Raw genomic sequence first — 25970 nt, 5'->3', positions numbered from 1 at the left:
AATATGTAACAATACCCTACCATACTAGGCTGAGCACCAGCCAACAGATTATTTATAAATAAACTAATATGTTTCTTGAACCACTGAAACAGAAAAACTATTAGCCAGTCTGTAATCAAGATAATTGCATCTATAAGACATGAGAATAATAGAAATAATCTTAGGTCAAGGGGAAAATGGAGGAAAAAAAATAGAAGATACTTGATTCAATTCTATTTAAATGCATTTGAAAACATAAATAAAAGAAACAATTTTGTATATATATTATAAAAACCAAGTCCAGCCAAGACAGAAACTCTAAGAAGATTAATTACCATGGAAGAAACAGAAAGTTATAAAAGGGTATCCCTCCCCTTACAAAACCAAACCAAGTCAAAACCAAAATCCAACCCACTAGAAGTAGATAATTTCAAAGGTGTATTATATCATTGCCTCAAGAAATAGAAAACTTCAATGTTACTTAAATTGTTTTAGAGCAGAGAGAGAAGGAAAACTATTGGTTGCTTTTATGACACCAGTATAACTTTGAACAAACCAAGACAATGCCCCCATCCCCCAAACTTGGGACAGATTCCATTTACTAATGTTGATGCAAAATTACATATAAATAGATAGAATTTAGGGATGTGTTATATGCATAATACATTTTATTCTAGGAATGAAAGGATAGTTCAATACTAATAAATTTCTTAATGCAATTTATTCACAATGATAATTCAAAGGAGAAAATAATGATTATACCCATAGATGCCTTTTGGGTTTTTGATAACGTTCATTATCCAATTTTGATACAGATTCTTAATGAAATCAGAATTAAAGGGTACTTCCTTAACATGATAAGTAAAGTCAATATTGTGCCTATGTAAAATGAGACAGTTTTCATATAAGCCAGGGATAAGAATTTCTATAATCATCTTCGTTAACTAACAATGTTCAAGAAATAACAGTCAGATGTATTAAATAAGACAAAGCAGAGGTATGCAAATAGGAAAGGAGGAGGCACAGTGGCTGTTATTTGTAAGTAGTATGATTATATGAGCCCATATCCTATGAGATGGACTGAAATAAATATAAGAAACATGGAAGATAACTCGGGGTAAATAACTGATTATAAAATTAATATTCAAGAGTAAAACTCCATGGGATAAGGAGATGTGTGACAAATAAAGGACAGATTTATGTGGACACATATTTATTCATTTATTTATATCTGTCACCCTCCAAAAGAATGCCAACTGCATGGAAAAAGGATGTACTTTGTATGCTACTCTACCTCCAGTCCCCCCAAAATGCCTAATACATAGTGGGCACTCAAGAAATATTTTTGAAAGAAGGGATGACTCTATAAGATAGATTTACTCTTTTGTGTAGAGACAGATGTGCAAAGATACATTACTTTTAAATAACAGATAAAAATGGAAAGCAACTGTAATATCCATTAGTGGTGATTAAATAGCTATTAAAAATAATGAGGTGTATTTCTGAATATATAAACCCCTCTAAGACAAATTGTTAAGTTAAAAAAAGCAAGACACTAGTCCATAATACAAGTCTCAACACATTTAAAAGGACTGAAATAATATAAAATATATTATCCTCCAAGTATAAATCATTAGAATCAACAGAAAACTGGGAGATCCTAAATGTTTAAAAAATAAACATGTTTCTAAATAACCTATGGTTTATAAAATAAATCACAAAGGAAATAAGAAGACATCTTGAGCTGAATAAAGAAAACATAAAATATAAAAATTTATGGAATTCAGCTAATGAAGTGCTTACAGTGAAATTTATAGCTTTAAATAATTTTATTAGGCAGAAAGAGAGTCATTAAGCTTTTACTTCAGGGCAAAGTAAAATCAAAGATAAAATTTATTAGGCAGAAAAGGCAAAGTAAATCAAAGATAAAATAAGTAGAAGAGAAAAAACTAAAGATCAGAGTGGAAATAATTAAACTAGAAAATAGAAAAACAATGAATCAAAAAATTAGAATAGACCTAAATTGATAAAATAAATTTAATTAGTAATTGAAAAATCTTCTGGGTAAAAACCCAGACTAGATGTCTTCACTGGTGAATTTTATCCAAACTTTTAAGGGGGAAATAATATTAATACTACACAAACTCAGAGAACAGAGGGAAAGGCCAATATTATCCTGAAAAAAAAAAAAGCAGATAAAAGAAAATTACAGAAAATCTCCTATCCATAGGTTCAAAGATTCTTAATAAAACACAAGCAAACACAATCTAGCAACATGCAAAAAGAATCATGCACCATAATCAAATGTGGTTGTCTCAGGAATGATAAATCAGTTTAATATCTAAATAATCATATAATTATAGCACTTTATTAATGAAGAACAATACTACATGATCATATCAATAGTTGTGGGAAAAATATTTGGTGAAAGTCAAGACATGTTGATTATTAAGCCTCAATAATTTACAAATAGAAGATTGGAATTTTCTCAACCTGATAAAGGGCATATGTCGAGATGCACCCCACAGGCCTCCCTGTAAGTCTGTTGCTTACCCAGCTTTAAGACCTAGGAAACAAACAGGAGTCAGGAACAGAGACATCAATGGTTTAATGGATGGCGGAGTTTACATGTCTACAGCAAGATTGTAGAGAGATATCTAGGGCTCCCCAGTGGCTCAGATTGTAAAGAATTGCCTGCAATGCGGGAGCACTGGGTTTGATTCCTGGGTTGGGAAGATGCCCTGGAGAAGGGAACGGCTACCCAATCCAGTATTCTGACCTGGAGACTTGCACGGACTGTACAGTCCATGGGGCCGCAGAGTCAGACACAACTGAGTGACTTTCACTCAGAGAGATATCCCACTGTGTGTGGTTGATGGCAGGCAGGACAGTGGCAGTCTTCATTCTTGCAGGAGCAGGGAGGAGAGGAGGTTACGATTTACAGGAGTGGGGTCACTAGTTACCAGGGAAACCAGTAGAGGGGCATGACCCTTACCACGCGCTTGATAAGAACAATCACCAGCTGGGGCCTCAGGCAAGTACAGAGGAAGATCAGTCGTGTATATAGCGTTTAGGCGAAGCAGGCACTGGTCGGGTGAAGGATAGACAGATAACAAGAGAAATAGTCCTCTTGAGTGCCCTGACCACACAAAATATAAAAACTATATTAAAAAAAACTACTTAATGGTGAAAAGCGAATGCCTTATCACTAAAATCAGCAGTGAGATAAGGATGTGTGTATGGGTTAGTTGCTCACTTGTGTCCGACTCTTTGCAACCTCACAGACTGTAGCCCGCCAGGTTCCTCTGTCCATGGAATTCTCCAGGCAAGAATACTGGCGTGGGTTGCCGTGCCTTCTCCAGAGGCTCTTCCAGGCCCAGGAGTTGAACTTGGGTCTCCCGCATTGCAGGCAAAGTCTTTATTTATCATTTAAGCTACTTGGGAAGCCACCCCTCCCCGCTTTTTTTTTTTCAATTGAGGTAAGGATGTCTCTCATAATTATTTCTAGTCAACATCATACTGGAAGTTCTAGCTAGTGTAGCAAGTCACAGACAAAAAAATTGAACACATAAAACTGTAAAGAAGAAAATAAAGATTTACTACTAGATGACATTAAAACTATATAGAAAATTTGATGGAATTTACAAAAAAAAAAAAAAAAGTCCCAGAACTAAAGTGAGTGTAATAGGGTTACAGTGTCCAAGATCAAAACAAAAATATATATTTCTATACATTAGCAATAAACAATCTGAAAATGACACTGAGAAAACAATTCCATTCACATTAATTTCAAGAAGAATAAAATAGGTAGGAATAAGTTTAACAAAAGAAGTACAGATATGGACACTAAGGACTACAAACCATTGTAAGAGAAATTAAAGGAGATTCAAATAAGTGAAGAGATATACCACATTTATGAATGGAGAGACTCACTGGTGATTCTTCAAAAATTGTTCCATCGATTCACTGCAACATCAGAATCTCACCAGGCCTTTTATTAAAAAAAAAATAATTTAAAAAGTTGACTCTAAAATTTATATGGAAATGCAAAGGGTCTAGAATAACCAAAATAATTTTGAAAAAGGAGGCAAAAGTTGGAGGACTCATACTGCTTGATTTTAAGACTATATATAAAGCTAGTCTACAGAGTGTGGTATGACCATGGGGATAGACATACAGGTCAATGAAATAGAATAGAGTCTAGCAATAAACCACATTTATGCCAATTCATTTTTGACAAAAATGCCAAGGAAATCCAAGGGTAAAGGACAGTTTTTTTTTTAATTTAAAGAAATAGTGCTAGAACAATTGGAAATCTATAGACAGCAAAATGCACTTAGACATTACCTTATTCTATGCTCAAAAATTATCTTCAAATGGCTTACAGGTTTAAATGTTAAGAGTTAAAACTACAAAAGTTCTAGAAGAAAGCAGGGAAAACTTTGTGATCTTGGATTACACAAAGATTTCTTAGATCTAACACAAAATAAAGATTCATAGAAGAAAATAACGATAAATTGGATTTTATAAAAAAAAAAACTGTGCTTCAAAAGGAAGCATTAAGAAAATGAACAGACAAGCCACAGAATAGGAGAAAATATCTGCAAATCATTTATCTTCAAAAATACATGGATTCAGAGTATAACAAGGACTTTTACAACTTAATATGATGACAAACAGCTCAAGAAATATACAAATGAGCAAAATGTTGAGTAGGCATGTCACCAAAGAAGATAATTAATGTTAATAAACATATGAAAACATACCATGGTAAACATATGAAAAATCAGAGAAATGTAAATTAAAATCAGAAAAGCATCATTAAACCTAAAGAAGGGTATAATCAAAATGACTAACTGTACCAAACATGGGCAACAATGGGCAGAAACTGAAAGTCTTACACATTGGTAGTGGGGATATAAAATGGTATAGCCATTTTGGAAAACACTCGGGCTATTTCTGAATATTTTAAATATATACTTATCAAATAACCCAACAGACCCCTAGGTATTTACTCAATAAAAGAGAAAATATATGCACTCACAAATACTTATATGTAAATGTTCACAACAGTATTATTTATAAATGTCAAACTTGAAAATAACTCAAATGTCCTTCCACTGGTGAACAGATTTTTAAAAAATGTATACCCATACAATGTAATCCTACTCAGGAATAAGAAGAAACAAACTATTCATTCTTTTCCCTACATGGGTAGATTGCAACAGCATTATGTTAAATAAAAAATTAGTCTGTAAGATTCCACATACAAAAATGTCTAGAAAAGCAAAACTATACAGAAAGCATATTAGTGATTATCTAGGGGCTGAGGGAACTGGGATGATGGATGTTCTAAGAATTATGGTGATAGCTGCACAGCTAAATCACTATAGCAAAACCTATTGAAATATATACTTATATTAATAATTGAGGCTTCGAGTGGTGTAGTGGCAAAGAATCCACTTGCCAAAGCAGGAGATGCAACAGACATGGGCTCAATTCCTGGACTGGGAAAACCCCCTGGAGTAGGAAATGGCAACCCACTCTGGTATTATTCTTGGCTGGGAAATTCCATGGACAGAGGAGCCTGGTGGACTCCAATTCATGGGGTCTCGGAGTTGGACTGAGGCCACTCGGAGCTGGTCTCAAGACCGCTCAGATCACTCACAACTCAGAGCTGACTGAGCCACTGAGCACACTCATAATTGGTGAATTCTATGGTATGTAAATAATACCACAATGATGTTTGTTAAAAAATAAAATATACCTTAATAATCAAGCTATTCAGAGCCAGACGTGTGCATGTATAATATCATTCCATTCATGTTAAACACACTAAATATATTAACATACATGCTAGTTAAGACCACAAAATTTTTGGAAGTGTGTATATATAAACAATATGGTTACCTCTAGGAAGAGGACTAAAATCGTGGGAAAAGAGAATTACTTTTCATTATATACCTTCTGACACTATTTGTTTGAAAAAATTAAACCACATAACCACTTATAAATAAAAAAAATCCTATAAATAATTTAAAACAATTGATGATCCTGATACAAAGACCTAGGTACATGAATTTGCTCTTGAAAATTTATGCTTATCTGAGTGAGGCTATAAGTACTTACGAGTAGCCTATGGTAAGATACAGTGATTTTCATCATACAACATGTTAGTTCCTATTAATTCCAGAGATCTGAGTTCAGATAGTAGGAATATGAGGAAAACATGAGAGGTTTTTTGACCAGAAGTACTTTAAACATCACAGGGTACTACATTCTGCAATTCTACACTAGCCACAGAATAAAAACAAATTCCTCATCCCAAACACAAACAAAATGCAAACAAAACTTTGAAAACTCGATTTCTATATTCATCTGTACAAATACTCAATCACTATACTGTACTGCTCAGTGAGTACAGAGTCCGCCTGCAATCCAGGAGACACATGAGACACAGGTTCAGTCTCCCCAGGTCGGGAAGGTCCCCTGGAGGAGGGCATGGCAACCCGCTCCAATATTCTCATCTGGAGGATCCCACGGACAGAGGAGCCTGGAGGGCTACAGTCCAAAGGGGTGCAAAGAGTCAGATGCGACTGACTGCACACCACCCCCACACCCCTCCCCACACACTGTACATCTGAAACTAAGGCAATACTGCAAACCAACTGTGTCTCAATTAAAAAAAAAAAAGAAAAAACAAAGTAAACTTTGAATACGTGAGGATTAAATGGAGATGCTGGAGAGTAGAAGAAAAGGACAAACAAGAATAGGGTGGTCTGCTGACGGCTGGCACACAGACACCTCTTCAGTAAAGGTAGAAATAGCACCAATATGAGTATATATTACGCGTGTATGCTAAGCTGCTTAAGTTGTTTCCAACTCTTTGCAACCCCACAGACTGTAGTCCACCAGGCTCCTCTGACCACAGGGATTCTCCAGGCAAGAATACTTTGGGGGTTGCCTTGCCCTCCAGGAGATCTTCCCAACCCAAGGGTTGAACCTGCTTTGCTTATGTTTTCTGCATTGGCAGGCAGTTTCTTTACCACTAATGCCAGCTGGGAAGCCCAAATATTTATTATATATATGGGCATATATATACATGTATGAAAAAATGATTTCAGAATACTTTTTCTACTATATCATGCCTTTTAAAAAGGTATTACACACAAAAATTTGCCCAGACTTGTTTCTATGACTCATATAGAGGATACTGCAGTGATTTTCAGCTATACCATTTAATATCAAGAATCTGTCTCAAAGATTTAATTTTGATTGCACATTATGAAATTATGGCTTTTTAATTAACGGTATTTGTTTTAATCTTAAGCAATGGAAAATCAAAATACACTGTCAATATTGAATTATCAAGTTTCAAGTGCAATTTTGTAATAATGCTTTAAGGTCATATTTAAGACTTCTGCTATCATATTACTTTCTTTTTAAAGACAGGAACATAGTACTTTGCGTTCTATGCCTATTTGTGAAATACTATGCCTAGTATTTCATATCCATTTTCACACAAAAATCAATAATGTAAATACTTCTGTAAGGGGAAACACCTGCAGAAAGGGCAAAAAACATCATAAAAGGTGCTTCTTTCAGCTTTGACTGCTTTCATTTGCATTTCAAACTGTCAGGGCTTTCCTGCTGTTTTTAATGCTTTGAATAGACAGTCACATGCCACATGTGCGCTCTTCACTCAAGAGTTCCTCACAGTACTGCCCCTTCTGACCCTTTGCTGCTGTAGCTCTGGTGGTAATCTACAGACATTTAATGAGCACTTATTGTGGGCCATTTCACTAAGAACAGTACCAGAAGCATAGGTAGTATTATCATCAGAATATAACAGATGCAACATCTCAGACTCATGGACTGAGTGTCTTAAGTCCTCAAATTGGTAAGTAGAAAACTAGGACTTGCTGGAACCCCTTCATTTATACTGTTTTCAAGTACCCTCTCTATCTCTGACCCTCCCCTCTCTTTTCTTCCTAGTTTCATCGATAATCAAGAGCAGAGTAGCAGAGAAATGAAGGAGGTGGCCTCCGCCTAGCTCCATTCCCTTCTTCACAGAGCAGGGGGAAGGTAAGAAACCTCCAGGGCTTCTTGCTGCTTCCAGTTCCACACTTCACCTGGGATACGCAGCCCAGAACTTCAGCCCCAACCCTACTCCATAACTTTCTTCCCAGGTCACAGAAGGTGCTACAGGTAATTATTGATGAAGTGTTCCTGTAAGCAATGGAAGAAGTGTCCTGAGCAACCCTATTCACCGCTCTGAAAAGATATTTTCTATTTGGACACCGTTCCCATTGGTCCTTATGGGGATTAACAACACTGTACTTGAGCTTGGAAGGAGTTCAACCAGCTTCTACCTGCTAGCATGCATGCCTATGGACAATTCAGAGCCTTGTTTCCTTCAGAAAAATCAAGTTTCTTACTTTAGTCAATGGAAACTAGTCTGAAGCTCCACAACTGATATGTTAATAAAGTTTTGGAATATAACCTATTCACACTCAGGAATCCAATCTTTACCCTCTCAGTTCACAGCAATATATATATATATATATATATTCACACACACACACACACACACACACACAGTACATAGGCCTATACATAGGCCTCACCTTACAGCTTGCGGGATCTCAGTGCCTTGACCAGGGACTGAACCTGTACCCTTGGTAGTGAAAGCTTGGAGTTCTAACCAGTGGACTCCTAGGGAATTCTCCATAGCAGTAGATATTTGTAAGACTGAAAGCACTATTTTTATTGTGTTTAATATAAAATAGGAAAAATGTTCTCAAAATTCTCAAAATTCAAAAGCATCGCTTCCTGGACTCATATTTTTCTCTATTACTCTTACCTTCAACTTTTAAAGTATGATTTCAAGGCTTGTGGTTGCCAAAGGAGAGGGATGGGGAAGGAAAGGACTGGGGATTTGGGATTAGCAGATGCAAACTATTATATATAGAAAGGATAAATAATGAGGTCCTACTGTATAGCACATGGAACTATATTCAATATCCTGTGATAAAGCATGATGGAAAGGAACATGAAAAGGAATATATATATATAAAACTGAATCACTGCTTTACAGCAGAAATCAGTACATTATAAATCAACTATATTCAATAAAAGTTAAAATTAAAAAGTACAGTTTCATTCAACCCCAAAGAAACTTCCATTTTTTCAATATTATTATAAAGGTTCTATAATTTCACCTGTATACTGATTGCTAAGCCAGCCTTTATCTTACCTCCTCGATGAATAATCAAAGAAGTCTCGCTTCCAATGGGACAGTCCTTAAGTATATCCACTACTTCCGTATGGCTCAGGTTCTGTACATTCTGCTGGTTGATCTCAATAATGAGGTCGCCTTCACACAGGCCAGGGCATCCCTGAATGTCAAGTATTTGTTTCACCCGCTGTCCTGTAGGACTGTCTGCAATGGTGAAGCCAAAACCCTGGGCACCTTTCACAATGGTTAAGGTCATAAGTTCAGCTTGGGTGGCCCCAGATGAAGCCATAGATACATTGTCGTCATGGACAGGTGGTGGATACGTGCCATCTAGCTGACCATCAGCTGGCATTGAGTGCAAAGTATGAGGCGGCCGATCTGTTATATCTGGAACCGACTGTGAGGTCCGAGAAATGTATTCCAAATATGTTTCATAGTTATGTCTTCCATTGACCATCACTGGAGGTGGCCTCTCCATTATTGCAAGGGGTGGCACCATGCTGTTAGCAGGATCTTCAGGATCAAAGGGCAAAGGGTAGCCACGACACAATACCAAGTTGACACTCTGACCAATAGGAACAGACTGGAAAAGTTTGACTACATCTGCATGAGTGTGTCCAAGGACACAAACTTCATTAATATAGACAATGACATCACCTGCAAGGGAAAAAAAGAGAGAGATTGACAACATGAGGTAAGTTCAATTAACATTGACATAGAGAAATGGAATTATTTGTGAGACTAGTGAAAGAGGTGCTCTGTTTCTCAGTAAGCAGTGAGAAAATCAATTAGAATAGTATCTAAATTCCCCGTAAGTGACTCAAGGTTACAACAGGTCTGCCAGCAAACATAGTGATCAAATGCTGAAAAAAATGCTATTTGGTTATTCCTGAAGTTCAGAAACAATTTCATATACAGGAATAAAGCTACAGAAACGTATAGAAGAATGTGTACCTTGAAGAAGGACACATTCTTTGTTTCTTTTTCATCTTCATTTTCAGTGCAATTCAGTTAACAGAATTTTCAAGTTACTGAGAAGTGGTAGAAACAAGTTTCAGATGATAATCAAAGCCCGGTATTTGGGTTTTTGAGCATCATTTTACTGAGTCAACAGTCTTTTTTTTTTTTCCCCCATTTATTTTATTCTTCTACAGTAAACTGCAATTGCAAAGGTTCCATGTGAACACAGGTAGATGTCTAGAATACAGATTTTGGGTTCAGGGATCTGGCTCCATATCCTGGCTCTACTACTTAGCAGATCTGTGCTGCTGGGCAGGTGACTTACCTGCTTTGAGCCACGGTTGTAAAGTTGTGAGGATGAAGTGACATGATGCAGAAAAAGGGCTTGGTGCAATGCCTGACACAGTGAGTGCAATAAGTGTGGACCATTATTAATATTATTGTTGCTAAAATAAGATGAGGCTTCCCTGGCAGCTCAGTTGGTAAAGAATCTGCCTGCAACGCAGGAGACCTTGGTTTGATTCCTGGGTCAGGAAGATCTGCTGGAGAAGGGAAGAGCTACCTAATCCAGTACTCTTGGCCTTCCCTGGAGGCTCAGATGGTAAAGAATCCACCCGTAATGCGGGAGACCTGTGTTCAGTACCTCAGTTGGGATGATCCCCTGGAGAAGGGAACAGCTACCCACTCCAGTATTCTGGCCTGGACAATTCCATGGACTGTATAGATCATGGGATAGCAAAGAGTAGGACACTACTAAGCAACGTTCACTTTCACTTTCAAGATAAGATGAAGAGGATTTCAGACTCTGGTCTTAAATAGGAAGCTGCCATAGATTCAACCTCTGATCTCAGATAAACAGATATTTCTGTAGATCTTTTTAAAAGGCGAAAGATTTATACGATCTGAAGAGAAACCAGAGTATTGTAGATCTTTTTAAAAAAGGCATTTATCTTTTCATCACAATGAATTTTTAATATTTTATTTGGCTGTGCCATGTAGCTTGTGGCATCTTAGTTCCCTGACCAGGGATTGAACCCAGGCCCTCAGCAGTGAAAATATGGAGTCTTAACCATGTGACAGCCAAGGAATTTCCCCCAGTGAATTTAATCATGGAGTTACTGAAGACCACTGGTCAGAACTTAACTTTATGATATTAAAATTGTCCTGAATTTAAACAGTGTTAAAAACAATTCAATCATGTATAAATAATAATTTCATTTTTAGAGCACTGTTTTACCATGGATTGGTATTTTTATCCTTAAAAACCATAACATTTGAGAAATGAACTTGCAAACTGAGACTGTCTAATGATGCTGGAGAGTATGTGAGATATGAAAAGACATACTTTCACAGATTGTCAAGTGAATAATTCAACAGATATCAGTTTATCAGGATAATTCTGAAATGGGTAATATAAATGGCTAGAAAGTTCATTCGGAGACATCATTGCCCATCAAAAAAACAGAGGTGAACTTTCAGAGTTAAATACTTTTTTGGCTTCTCTCAGTTGTCTGATATAAAGTGATTTCTCCACTAAATACATTGTGTGTGTGTCAGCTGCTCAGGCACATCGGACTCTTTGCGACTCCATATATTGTATCCTGCCAGGCTCCTCTAGCTATGGGGATTCTCTAGGCAAGAACACAGGAGTGGGTTGCTATTTCCTTTTCCAGAGGATGTTCCTAACCCAGGGATTGAACCTGGGATTCCTTTATTGTAGGCAAATTCTTTATCATTTGAACCACCAGGGAAGCCCAAAACACATTTTAAAAATAAGTGATTCTATGAATAGAACAGTCAGTAAAATGCCCTTAACTATATACACTCAGTTAACAATTACCAAACGCTAGAGAACTACTTGAAAGGGTTAAAAGATACAGAGACAGAAAAGGAAAATCAACCAAACAAAACAAAATAGTATTTTCAGTGATCCAGTTTAGGTCTGATTTTGGAAAATGTCACACACCGTATGCCTGCTCAGATGGAACTTGACTCTTCAGCTGCATCTATCAGAGAGGGTGCTGATGTCATGACTGGGACACTGGGCCATGACTTAGGACTGAATTGAGATGGACATTCGCTCTCTGCTACTATGACTTCTCAACAGACTTGAGCCATTGCGGATGCTTTGGCATCATTTTGAACTGGTTAGGGTCATCCTAGAGTCCCAGAGATGTATTTAAACCAGATATTTTTTTCATCTTCCCTGGCTCTTCTGTTTTTAAAGTTGTTATATATATTTACACACTGAAAGTTCAAAGAATATAAACACTTGTGCACTATCATCCAGCTTAATGATTAGAACATTGCTCATATTAGTTGAAGACCCTCTCGGTAGCACCTTTTCCCACTTGCCTTTCCTTACTGTCCTTTACAAAGGTAACCATTGTCCTGCATTTGAGGTTTATTATTCAAACGTCTTTATATTTTTATGATATATCTAGGTACCCATAAACAATACCCCTACATAATGTTTAATCTCTAGAACAGGAGGCCATGAGGAGATACACCATGTCCAAGGTCAGGAGCGGGGGCTGTGAGGAGATACTCCACTTCCAAGGTCAGAGAAACTCAGTAAGACACTAGGCACTGAGAGGGGGCATCAGAGAGCAGACAGACAGAAACCACAATCACAGAAAACTAATTAATCTAATCACATGGACCCCAGCCTGCTCTAACTCAAAGAAACTATATGCCATGCTGTGTAGGGCCACCCAAAACAGATGGGTCATGGTGGAGAGTTCTGACAAAGTATGGTCCACTGGAGAAAAGAATGGCAAACCACTTCAGTATTCTTGCCTTGAGAACACCATGAACAATATGAAAAGATAAAAAGATAGGACACTGAAAGAAGAACTCTCCAGATCGGTAGGTGCCCAACACGCTACTGGAGATCAGTGGAGAAATAACTCAAGACAGAATGAAGAGATGAAACCAAAGCAAAAACAACACCCAGCTGTGGATGTGACTGTTGATGGAAGCAAGGTCCAATGCTGTAAACAGCAATATTGCATAGGAACCTGGAATGTCAGGTCCATGAATCAAGGCAAAGTGGTCAAACAGGAGATGGTAAGAGTGAATGCCGACATTTTAGGAATCAGTGAACTAAAATGGACTAGAATGGGTGAATTTAACTCAGATGATCATCATATCTACTACTGTGGGCAAAAATCCCTTAGAACAAATGGAGTAGCCATCATAGTCAACAAAACAGTCCAAAATGCAGTACTGGATGCAATCTCAAAACTGACAGAATGATCTCTGTTTGTTTCCAAGGTGAACCATTCAATATCATGGTAATCCAAGTCTATGCCCCGACCAGTAACGCTGAAGAAGCTGAAGTTGAATGGTTCTTTGAAGACCTACAGAACCTTCTAAACTAACACCCAAAAAGGATGCCCTTTTCATTATAGGGGACTGGAATGCAAAAGTAGGACGTCAAGAAACACCTGGAGTAACAGGCAAATTTGGCCTTGGAGTATGGAATGAAGCAGGGCAAAGGCTAACAGAGTTTTGCCAAGAGAACACACTGATCATAGCAAATGTTCTCTTCCAACAACACAAGAGAAGACTCTACACATGGACATCACCAGATGGTCAACACTGAGATCAGATTGATTATATTCTTTGAAGCCAACAATGGAGAAGCTCTATACAGTCAGCAAAAACAACAATGGGAGCTGACTGTGGCTCAGATCATGAACTCACTATTGCCAAATTCAGGCTGAAATTTAAGAAAGGGAAAACCACTAGACCATTCAGGTATGACCTAAATCAAATCCCTTATGATTATACAATGAAAGTGGGAAATAGATTTAAGGGACTCGATCAGGCACTAGAGTGCCTGATGAACTCTGGACGGAGGTTCATGATATTGTACAGGAGACAGGGATCAAGGCCATGCTCAAGAAAAAGAAATGCAAAAAAGCAAAATGGCTCTCTGAGAAGGCCTAACAAATAGCTATGAAAAGAAGAAAAGTGAAAAACAAAGGAGAAAAGGAAAGATACACCTATTTGAATGCAGAGTTCCAAAGAATAGCAAGGAGAGATAAGAGAGACTTCCTCAATGGTCAGTGCAAAGATGGGCTCAATAAAGGACAGAAACGGTATGGACCCAACAGAAGCAGAAGATATTAAGAAGAAGTGGCAAGAATACACAGAAGAACTATACAAAAAAGATCTTCATGACCAAGATGATCATGATGGTGTGATCACTCACCTAGAGTCAGACATCCTAGAATGTGAAGTCAAGTGGGCCTTAGGAAGCATTACTACGAACAAAGCTAGTGGAGGTGATGGAATTCCAGTAGAGCTATTTCAAATCCTAAAAGGTGATGCTGTGAAAGTGCTGCACTCAGTATGCCAGCAAATTTGGAAAACTCAGCAGTGGCCACAGGACTGGAAAAGGTCAGTTTTCATTCCAATCCCAAAGAAAGGCAATGCAAAAGAATGCTCAAACTACTGCACAATTGCACACATCTCACATGCTAGTAAAGTAATGCTCAAAATTCTCCAAGCCAGGCTTCAGCAATACGTGAACCTTGAACTTCCAGATGTTCAAGCTGGTTTTAGAAAAGGCAGGAGAACCAGAGATCAAATTGCCAACGTCTGCTGGATCATCAAAAAAGCAAGAGAGTTCCAGAAAAACATCTATTTCTGTTTTATTGACTATGCCAAAACCTTTGACTATGTGGATCACCACAAACTGTGGAAAATTCTGAAAGTGATGGGAATACCAGACCACCTGACCTGCCTCTTGAGAAATCTCTATGCAGGTCAGGAAGCAACAGTTAGAACTGGCCCTGGAACAGCAGACTGGATCCTAATAGGAAAAGGAGAACGTCAAGGCTGTATATTGTCACTGCGCTTATTTAACTTCTATGCAGAGTACATCATGAAAAACGGTGGGCTGGATGAAGCACAAGCTGGAATCAAGATTGCTAGGAGAAATATCAATCACCTCAGATATGCAGATGACACCACCCTTCTGGCAGAAAGTGAAGAAGAACTAAAGAGCCTCTTGATAAAAGTGAAAGAGGAGAGTGAAAAAGTTGGTTTAAACCTCAATAGTTAGAAAACTAAGATCATGGCATCCGGTCCCATCCCTTCATGGCAAATAGATGGGGAAACAGTGTCAGACTTTATTTTGGGGGGCTCCAGAATCACTGCAGATGGTGACTGCAGCCATGAAATTAAAAGATGCTTACTCCTTGGAAGGAAAGTTATGATCAACCTAGATAGCATATTAAAAAGCCAGTGACATTACTTTGTCAACAAAGGTCCATCTAGTCAAAGCTATGGTTTTCCCAGTGGTCGTGTACGGATGTGAGAGTTGGACTATAAAGAAAGCTGAGCGCCGAAGAATTGATGCTTTTGAACTGTGGTGTTGGAGAAGACTCTTGAGAGTCCCTTGGACTGCAAGGAGATCCAACCAGTCCATCCTAAAGAAGATCAGTCCTGAATGTTCATTGGAAGGGTGGATATTGAAGCTGCAACTCCAATACTTTGGCTACCTGATGCAAAGAACTTATTCATTGGAAAAGACCCTGATGCTGGGAAAGACTGAAGGCGGGAGGAGGAGGAGACGACAGAGGATGTATGGTTGAATGGCATCACCGACTCAATGGACGTGAGTTTAGGGAAACTCTGGCAGTTGGTGATGGACAGGGAGGCCTGGTGTGCTGTGCTGCAATCCATGGGGTTGCAAAGAGTTTGGCGTGACTGGGCAACTGAACTGAACTGTATTGAATATCCACCCAAGTATGTTTTTGCATATTTTAAACCTTTTTAAAATGATATACATATTAATACTACATTATATTTCTCAAAATGTATTTTTGATATCTATCTCTTTTGATATATTTACCTCTAGCTCAATTCTCATTGTAATATAATCTCTATTGGGTGACTACATCATTATTTATTAATGTCTATCCATTCTTATGTTAATGGGCCCTTGGATTCTTGAGAATTTTTGGTTATTAAAGAAAACTCTGCTATGAACCTCTTTTCATGGCCTTTGTGCACAATTGGGAGAGTTTTTGTTGGGTATCTACCTGGCGTAGAATTGTGGGCATAGACCACGTGCATCTTCAACTTCGTTAGCAATGGGAAATGGCTAACAAAATAGATCAAGCTGGTTTATACTCCCCTAAGTAGTGTATCAGAATTTTCATTGCTCCCCATCTGATACAATGCTTGCCATTCTCAGATTTTTAATTTTCGATAATCTAATGGGTGTGATCATGGTTTTAATTTGTGTTTCCCAGATTGCTTGTGAGAGTGAGCATCTTTTCATATGTTTATTGGCTATTTGGGTTTCCTCCTTAGTACTTTTCCTTTCCCCATTTTTCCTATTGGGTTAGTCATCTGTTTTTAAACACATTGACCATTGTCTGCCCACCTCCATTCTTGACCCAACATCTTTTGTAGGTTTGGGAGGCAAACATAGAATAGAGAACCAAAGTCTTTGGACTGCTTCCCCACTCCATCACTTACTAGCTATGTGACTCTCAAAACCAGCTTAAATCATCTGTGACTCAGATTCTGCAGAAGTAATAAGGAACAATGATCATAGCAACTTAGTGTGTTACGGGAAATAAGAAATGAGATCATACAGGTGAAAGTGTTTGTAAGCTGTAAATTGTTATGCAAAGGATAATTGCTGTTTCAGGAATTATTATCTGTCCTTGGTTATATCTGTTTATAAAATCAGGACAGTCCCACCAAGATATTCCCACCACAGTCGTAATTAAGGTAGATATGAATTTCTAAGTGGGCAAGGCAAAGGCAGGAGAGTAACAAATGTTGTTCTCTAAGGCTCTCCCTAATTTTAATCACAGTTAAACTCCCCAGCCTCCACGTTGCTTTCTTCTTCCCTCTACTATGCCAGAAAGTCACAGAAAAAAAGAACTAAGGGTAATATTCTAAGCTCTTGTGGTTCCCTGCCAGGTCTAAAGAGTAGTTACTTGAATTATAGTGATTAATGTTATCTATTTTTGAGTTTTAATGTGATCTTGCTATTTAGAAATAGAATGAGAACTACTTGTGGTTCTTAGTGAGACTGCCTTCTAAAACTTATGGATATTTTCCACTCAGAGCAATTTTTCAAGTCATCAAGCAAAGCGAGTGCTAAAGAACCCTGCAACAATCTCTTTATGGAGCTACCCAGAAGATTTCTAAATATAAAAGATCAGTGGTCAGTTATGACATCTAATAACCTGACACGACTTAACTGCTCATTTAAAAAAGTAAACGGATGCCTAGATATGGTGTCACGCCAAAGCTGTTGTCGATGGAGATGTAAGCAAACCTTTGCTTACTCAAATAGAACTGCTGCTGCTGCTGATGCTAAGTCGCTTCAGTCGTGTCCGACTCTGTGCGACCCCATAGATGGCAGCCCACCAGGTTCCCCCATCCCTGGGATTCTCTAGGCAAGAATGCTGGAGTAGGTTGCCATTTCCTTCTCCAATGCATGAAAGTGAAAAGTGAAAGTGAAGTCGCTCAGTCGTGTCCGACTCTTAGCGACCCCATGGACTGCAGCCTACCAGGCTCCTCTATCCATGGGATTTTCCAGGAAGAGTACTGGAGTGGGGGCGCCATTGCCTTCAGAAGACTTATTTGTGTTGATCTTCCCAAAGTCTGGTGCCACTCTCAGAAAGCACTAAATAAAGTTACATTCTTACATAGCAAAGATACAGCAACTTACAACAAGTAAAAGGAGTACAGTGATTTATAACAAAAGAAAAGTAATTAACTCAAAAGTCTAGCGTTGCTAACATCAAAACTACTTTGATTAACATCCTCCCAGGTGCCTAAAAGATAAAGAATATGGAGGCCTGGCAGCAATCATTGAGTCAACAGTGAAAACCCATCACCAATATTATTTTTAGCTCTTTAGAAAAGGCTCTGTATCTTTAAGATGTTTTTAAGCTTTGTGCCTCTCGCGGTTGGGGGCTGCAAGCAATTCGCAAGCTGTAAGAGGTCCGGGGGAACCTGTTAGGCAAGCCAGAGAGCTATCAGAGGGGGTTTGTGCTGAAACATCCCTTTCAAATGCAGACTAAAGCCCTGACTTGACTTTTTCCTGAGAATATCAGAAGAGTGGAAAAGCAGGCAGATTCTTTTTTTTTTTTAAGCAGGCAGATTCTTATTTTTGAGGGGGTGGATGCTCAGGAAATTCCAGGGGGAACCCCTGAAGCTTGATCCCGTCCTTGCTTTCTGTCAGGCTTCCTTCCGCATGACCTTGTCACGGGTGGGATTCCTCACGCTGGTCCCCGACAGGGTGCCATTGCCTTCTCCACAAATAGAACTGATTGGGTAATATTTATAGATCATGCTGTATGAATGTCATTTACATGTTGTGAAATAAAAATATAAGCCACCTGGTATGTACTTTCTGACAGTGCCATGCTAAGTCCTGAGACAGACTGGGCTTATGTGTGCAGACATGGACATCATTAGGAAAACTGGCTCCAGATCTAACCCTGTTGGCCTACTTAAATGGGAGAATTGAAAAAGAGTCAGTTGCTTGCTCCATCTCTCAATTTATTCTTTTATAAAATGAGAATTAAAATATCTCTTTCATTTCCTCTTTCACAGGACTACTGTGAGAATGAGATCATGCTTGTGAAAATACTTTTAATTTTACCAAAGGAAAGTTCTCCATAAAAATATGATGATGTATTTCTTCTGAGAGCCAAGCACACATTTTTATCGCCATCTTGCCTGCGAGGTTAACTGTTTTCTATGTGGCCATTCGCTTCAGGCCCTATTGAGGCCAGATGGTTTCAGGGTTATTGCCTTCAGGTCTGTCGGTCGAATTTGGTGTGACTAATGAGCTTGGTGTCCCCAACAGGGCCGGTCTGATAATGTCCTGATTCCCAGTTATGGGATTTCAAAGTGAAAGTGAAGGAGAATGAGGCCGATGAAGCGGGAAGTTTAAACTGCTGGCCTCTATGAGGAAATGTTCTAAGATAATTGGTTTCTTTCTTAGTCATGGAAATCAAAATACAATATTGGCAATCTCTTGGGTACTTCATTATTTTGGATAAAATAGAGCACTGTGTGTAAAGCACTGCTAAAAATGGAGATATTTTTATACCTCTTTTCTCTGCTCCCACATTCTTTGAGTCACTGTGGCTAAAGAATATTCCTTTTCAGCTGCTCTCACTTACTACCTGGTGTCTATCTCCCTTAACCACCACCTTAGACCAGACTAGAATGGTTCACTTCACACTCCATTCTCATCCTACAGTCTCTTCTACTAACTTCAAATTACTCAATCTTCAGACCCACTGCTTAACACTCTTTACCACTAGTCTTTCTGACTTATTTTTGTATTCACCCCCCAATGAATTACCTTTCTGGGCAAGCTGGGATCGTTACTGTTCACAATTCATAACTTGATAATTTGTCTTTTAGTTGAATCCTGCTATTCTTCTACCCCTAAGTGCACATCTTTTCTCGGTATAATTTCATCCAGATAATTCATTTCTTTCCTGACTTTTTCAAAGAAATCCTTCATTATTCCTACAAAGGTTGCTCCTATGACTACAAACTCTTCTGAGATTTTATTCCTTTGTGAGAATTTTCTACCTGTTCCAAGTTTTTTTTCCATAAAATATAGAGTATCATTACTATACTGAGAACTCTTTAGGTATTCAATAAGAATAACGGATAGACAGAAAAAAACTGGAATGGATTTCATTCATTCATTGCCTTTAAGCATTTCTAACTTGTTTTGCCATGTCATATGAAAAAAGAAAGTGAAAGTAGCTCAGTTGTGTCCGATTCTTTGTGACTCCATGGACTATACAGTCCGTGGAATTCTCCAGGCCAGAATACTGGAGTGGGTAGCCTTTCCCTTCTCCAGGGGATCTTCCCGACCCAGGGATTGAACCGGGGTCCCCTGCTTTGCAGGTGGATTCTTTACCACCTGAGCTATCAGGGAAGCCAAGTCATATAGATTTTCGTTAAAAGAAAAGTAATTCTGACTACTCCCATCCCACCAATTACATGTACTCTACATTGAAAATTTACTGTTTCTTGGTTTTCTTTCCAGCTAATACAATTTGACCAGTTTTTCTTTCTGAAGCTTATTTTGGCTTCTGTTTTTATAATAATAATATATAATTGTATTATACTAGGTAATTTTATTGTAGTATTGAATATTCATTTTCCCTCTGTTCTACAACTCCCACAAAGATAATAAATTTTGACATGTATTTTTGGGAGTCTGCTACTCACCGCTTTAATTAAATTGAAAATAACTGTTCTTAATAAAATGTATTCCCTTAAGGGAAGTATGGTGGTATGTCAGATAGACAAACAGAGTTGAAGCCAGGTCTCTGGGTTGCTCTTTGAAGAAGTAATTCATCAGTTTCCTCATCTACAAAATGGGAGAACAATAGCTGTTCTACCTACCTTATAGCAAAGAGATGTCTGTGAAAGTGTTCTGTAAATTACCATGATACCACATATATAAATATACATATTAAAATTTTTAAACAAATGACTGATAAAGACTGGAAATTAAGAATATATTAAGAAGGGGGAAAGAATAAATAGTTCAGATCTTTAAAAAGAAACTGCTGGATTTTATCAAATTATTTGGCAGTTTGCTTGGAGGAATCTAAGAGGACAAATAAAGTTCATCTTTGTAGCTAAATATGATTTCACAACAAGGAAGACCAGTGCCTCATGAAAGCATCCTGAGATTGCTCATTTCCTTCTAGAATGTAGGTACAATGTAGTTAGGGCAGAAGGGTCAGAAGGCCTGTGACGCTGCAGCTGTGGTGGTGGTAGGTGGGACCTTCAGGGTCTTGACATATTCTCAACTATGTCACAAAGCAAAAAGGTCTGATGATAAGTATCCACCAAATAAATGATCTCTTGCCTTTCTCAGTTTTCCAGATGAATCTGTTACAGAGTTCTATGCCTCTTATTGCCCCAAAGTTTTTCCTTACACCTAAATCTAATTTCTTTTGCTAAAGATCACATTTCCTCAATTTCCATTCTCATGGAAGCATCATTGTTTCAAAATAATTTAAAATGGTTTCCAGAATTCCCAAATGGTCTCTTTAGGGTACTAGTTATAAAAACAGCCACGAATTGGAGGAGATTCCATCTTAGATGTTCCGGAAGTAACCATCGTCTATTTAAACATCTGTCTTGTAGACAGCATTATTGCAGACACCACCGAATTGTGCAGAAATGCAAATACTTAAGTTATGGAAGGTATAAGAGACAGGACAAAAGCCTTCATCAGAAGAATCTGAATTTGTTAATTCTTATGTGCTACCTTATAAATGACATTGTGAATGAAAATGAAGTGATTTGATCTATAGCAATAACATAAGGTGTTTTAAATCTCCCTCTCTCTCTTTTTACTTTAAAACACCAAGTATGCCATAATGGAAAGAGCACTGATTTAGGAGTCAGAAAGTTTACATTCTTATGTCAGGTATGCCAATAATTTGTGGTATCAATCTCTGGGTCTTATCCCTCATTATTAATTTATGCAGCAAGTATTTATTATACTCAATAGCTACCATGAGTCAGGGACTATGGCATAAACAGAGAATACTGAACTGGATGATCTCTAAGGTATATTTTTCAGTCTGAAATTCTAACACAAATTCCCTTGCAGAGACTATAGCTGTCTGCAATTGTTCCACCACAGAGGATGGGAACTTGCCTATTATATGGATTTCTGGAACAGTCCCTTAGCTGGTTTTCTTCATATCATAGAAGGGAAGGAGGGAAAGAAGAGAGCCTGGCAAATGGAATGACTCTGAATCTGTGGGATTACGGGGTTCTATAATTTCACCCCTTATGACTAGGACTACAAGGGATGGCTAATAAGCCCCCTCTTCTGATCAAACTGTCTCAGGAACCAGAAGAGTATAAATATTCTACAGGTCAAGGGTATTAGTTTCAGGGACTCGAAAGCCCTGGGCACTGCCTTCTTCTGTCTGCCTCCTGTCAACTCATTTTCATACCATACTCTCTGATGTCCTTTATACTTAATGTCCTTTCAATGCCCGATCGAAGGAGAACAGAGTCCAAGTTCTCTAGTTTAGCAAACAAGGCTCTCAGTCTACATTTTTACTATCTCCTGCCTTTTCCTGACCCACTCTGTGCTTTAGTCGGGGTAAGCTCAGGCCTATGTCCTACACATGCTATGTTTTCCTATCCTCCCATTTCTCACGCTTTGTCCCCACTAATAAACTCCTAGTCACCCTTTCAGACCAACTTGACCGTTCTGATCATCTTTCTGACCACCTCTGACCACCGCGTCACTCAGTGTTATTACCTCTTCCTGTGTGTTACCCTTCATGACACCTTAATTCTTCAACCTCTCTAACCACATTAACACCACCTAGAGTTTCTCTGAACGTAGTGACTACCATTTTAATATATTTAATACTTACCTGGCATTTGCAAATTATGTTTTACCTAATCCTTAAAAATTCCTCTGAGATTATTATCATTGGACTTCATACATGTGGAAACTGAGCCTAGGAGAACTGAATCTTGGTAGTTAGGTTGAGATTCAGGAGTTGAACCCATGCTTTAACTCAAATGTTAAGAATTTCAAAGAGACCAGGACATATTTTGACTTGGGGACACTTTTGTGTCCTTCCAATTGTATCTGCTGGCATGTTGGGTAAAATATCTTTAATTCCTGAATATGAAAATTGAGATATGAGCTGCAATATTCTTTTGATTAGCCAAGTTAATAGAGGGAAGCAGTGAAGCAAATAATTGCAATGGGGGAATCTGCCGCAATATCCCAGTCCACTTTCTGCCATGCTCCAAAATAATCTGTTTGCAAGAGGACTCTTTAGAAATGGAGGGTGACAAGGCACTGTAACAGAACTCTGTAGCCATCATGAGTGAAGTCGCTCAGTCGTGTCCGACTCTTTGTGACCCCATAGACTGTAGCCTGCCAGGCTCCTCCCTCCATGGGATTCTCCAGGCAAGAGCACTGGAGTGGGTTGCCATTTCCTTCTTCAGAGGATCTTCCTGGCCCAGGGATCAAACCCAGGTCTCCTGCATTCCAGGAAGACACTTTAATTAATCTCTGAGCCCCCAGGGAAGCCCCATAAGCTATAGTATAAATTACTTCAATAGTTGTGTGATTTGGGGCAAGAAATTTAACTGTGTTTAATTTAGCTTCTTTCACAGCATGGAAAAGTCAAGAAAGGTAGTTTCTAAGGTGCAGTTTTAAAAGTTCTTACATCTGATGAGAATGTGAAAAGCTCTCCTACTTCACTTCATAGAAGGCATTGGGAAATTTCAGTGGTGCAGTTAAACAGGTAAGTGACCAGCCTTTGTGGGCTTACCCCAAGGATCCTTGATTTTGGAAAAGCAGCTAGTGATGCTAACATTTTATCTACAGGCAAAAATATACCAAGCATGGCCCCTTATTTCTCAAAAGAATGAAAGCTTTCTTAATCATATTTTATAATTGCATCTGTGTGACCTGGTGCAGATGCCTAATTAAAAGCTTGGTTAAAAAAATTATGTTTAATCAGCATGCATCCAACAATTACTCTCTGGCAGATGTGGATCAGCCTGACGGTATATTTACATTTCTTTTGTGTTTAGCAGGGAGTGGTAAGATATATTTAAATACTTGCATTTTACTTTGTTGGAAAGGAGGAAGAAAGAAATACATTCTGAGAGAATCTAAAGGCACTGATTATGTGCTGATCTGGCAGAGATGAAACAACACTTTAGATTAAAACTATAAGTAAAGCCACAAAAAGAAAGCATAAAAGACTGTTTTTTAAAACATTTTTTCTAAGTTTTTTTGCAACGCTCCAAAGAGTAGATGCTTTCTAAATAGCTGGTTCACTTTAGGAACTCAATAGCATAAAAGGGTCAGTGAATCTATTTCCTTAAAAGAATGTAAAGAATTTTAAACAATGACAAGAAAAAGAGACAAATATGTCATCAGAAGGACTCTATAAAATGGAAATAGGTTCCTGAATCTAAAAAGACCTTATGATTTCACTAGAAGAAAATAAAAACAAAACAATTTTTAAAATATATCTTAAAACCTTTGTAGGCCATGAAAGTTTATGAGAGTGAGACAGAAATGCATTCCAGAGTTTTCCTGTGTGTATGGACACACATGCGAGCAGATGAATGACAGAAATACGTTCAGCTACTCACAACTCCCCACAAAACCCAAGCTACAGAAGTATCTTATTGGAAAAAGTTGCCATTTTACACAGAGAGTGGTGTGCACGTTTATTTTCAAACAGCATTAACTGTATTCCTGAACAAGAATGTTTCTTTTTAGCATAAATGACTCCTAGAGGCCAGCATGACCCAGTGCCATCCTCTGAACTAACTCCAACAGTGTATAGAGTGGCTGTAAAACCTCCTCTGAAATGATGGGGGACAGCTGGCCGAGGTGGAGCCAGGAACTGGGCACAGGCATGCTTTCCAGCAGTTTACTCTACTCTACCTGAAGCTGTTGGTTGTCAGCCATCCTGATTGAGCAAGAAAACTAAATAACAGGAGGAGAAAGAACAAGAGAGAATGAAGAGGACTAGAGCACCCACTGTGTTTCAACAGCGGGCTCCTGCCAAATGTGGGAAAGTGTGTGTAACTCTGTGTGTTTCCTATCTGATCTACATACCTACATGCACTTTTAAGACAGGTAGAAGTGATTTTTCAGTCAGAGGAAAGAAGAATTTAGTTTTTGATACTGTGAAATCAATATAGAAAAGGGGAAAAAAAAACCCTCTTTTTTTTCAAGGCTCCAGAGAACATTCAGTGAAGTTATTTCCTTGAATTGCTTTTGAAAAGTATATACCATTTGCTCTAACAGGATCTAGGGGTTGGTGTTGAGGATCCAGACTGGGGATGGGAGTGGGTCTGTTGTTGGGGCTACTTGGCCAAGGGAGCTCTCAACCCTGGATGGCTGTCGCCCTGTGTGGTATTTCTGGAAAGTGTTCTGGCCAGTGCAAGCCAATCAACAATCCTTAACTGGTAGTGTAACATATCAGGTTATGCTGATCTACTTCTCTACTCCCTTCTTGTGAAAAATTACAGAGCCCCTGCTGCCTTACTGAAACAAGGGCTGCCAGGATATTTCTCCCATATGGATTTCTGAACTGGTGCAGCATTAAGTTGCTGAGCTTCATCAAATGGCCGGCAGAAAGAACAAATGTTCCATGCTAAAAATGTGTCTGTATATTGCATACACACTGGTCCAAGGTTTGATGAGAGAGCCCTTCTAACTTGTTAAGAGGGAAACAGGCTTGGAAAATGTAACTCTTCACTGACAGATTTTGATCATTCAAACTTGGCTGCTTTTATTTCCAATTTCAGTTTCTGAAAGAGCAATATTTTATATAAGTATCAAGAAGTCAGTCTGCTCATTGGGCCATATACACCAAAGATTGCCAACTAAAATTCCCACAAACACATGGCAAAAGGAGAGAAAAAAAATTTTGTCCTGGCTGCACTGAAATTTTGGAATCTAGAGAAAGTCTTTGGTTTACATGCAGAGAAAGGGAAATCAATATGTATCAGACACCCAGAACTTCCTCCAAAGGGCGTATACCCTGCCACTACCCTATCTATGATAAACACTGTACAATGATTCTTTTGAGGATGATTAATATTACTAGGCTAGAAGTTTCAGGAAAATATGCAGCAACTTTCCTGCAGACAACAGGAGATTATTCTATTAGATACTACAGACAACTGGCACAGAAAAAACAATCTAATCTCCTGCTGTTCCTGATATTAAAAATTTTATACCATACTGAAA

The 25970-nt window shown here is 38.3% G+C and overlaps 1 protein-coding gene across 3 annotated transcripts in view; it reads right to left on the bottom strand.

Annotated features, from left to right (window-relative positions):
- MAGI2 (membrane associated guanylate kinase, WW and PDZ domain containing 2) overlaps positions 1 to 25970 on the bottom strand; it is a 1500648-nt gene that overhangs the window by 246184 nt on the left and 1228494 nt on the right. For all 3 annotated transcript variants that reach the window (XM_069587784.1, XM_069587786.1, XM_069587785.1), the window contains one exon: positions 9236 to 9874. In XM_069587784.1, coding sequence (XP_069443885.1) covers positions 9236 to 9874 — 639 coding nt within the window. The remainder of the gene's footprint in view (positions 1 to 9235; positions 9875 to 25970) is intronic.

Source organism: Ovis canadensis, chromosome 4 (genome assembly GCF_042477335.2).
Source record: "Ovis canadensis isolate MfBH-ARS-UI-01 breed Bighorn chromosome 4, ARS-UI_OviCan_v2, whole genome shotgun sequence".
Lineage (NCBI taxonomy): Eukaryota > Metazoa > Chordata > Mammalia > Artiodactyla > Bovidae > Ovis > Ovis canadensis.
The sequence above is the reverse complement of the archived record's forward strand: the minus strand, read 5'-3'. Positions and strand labels throughout refer to the sequence as shown.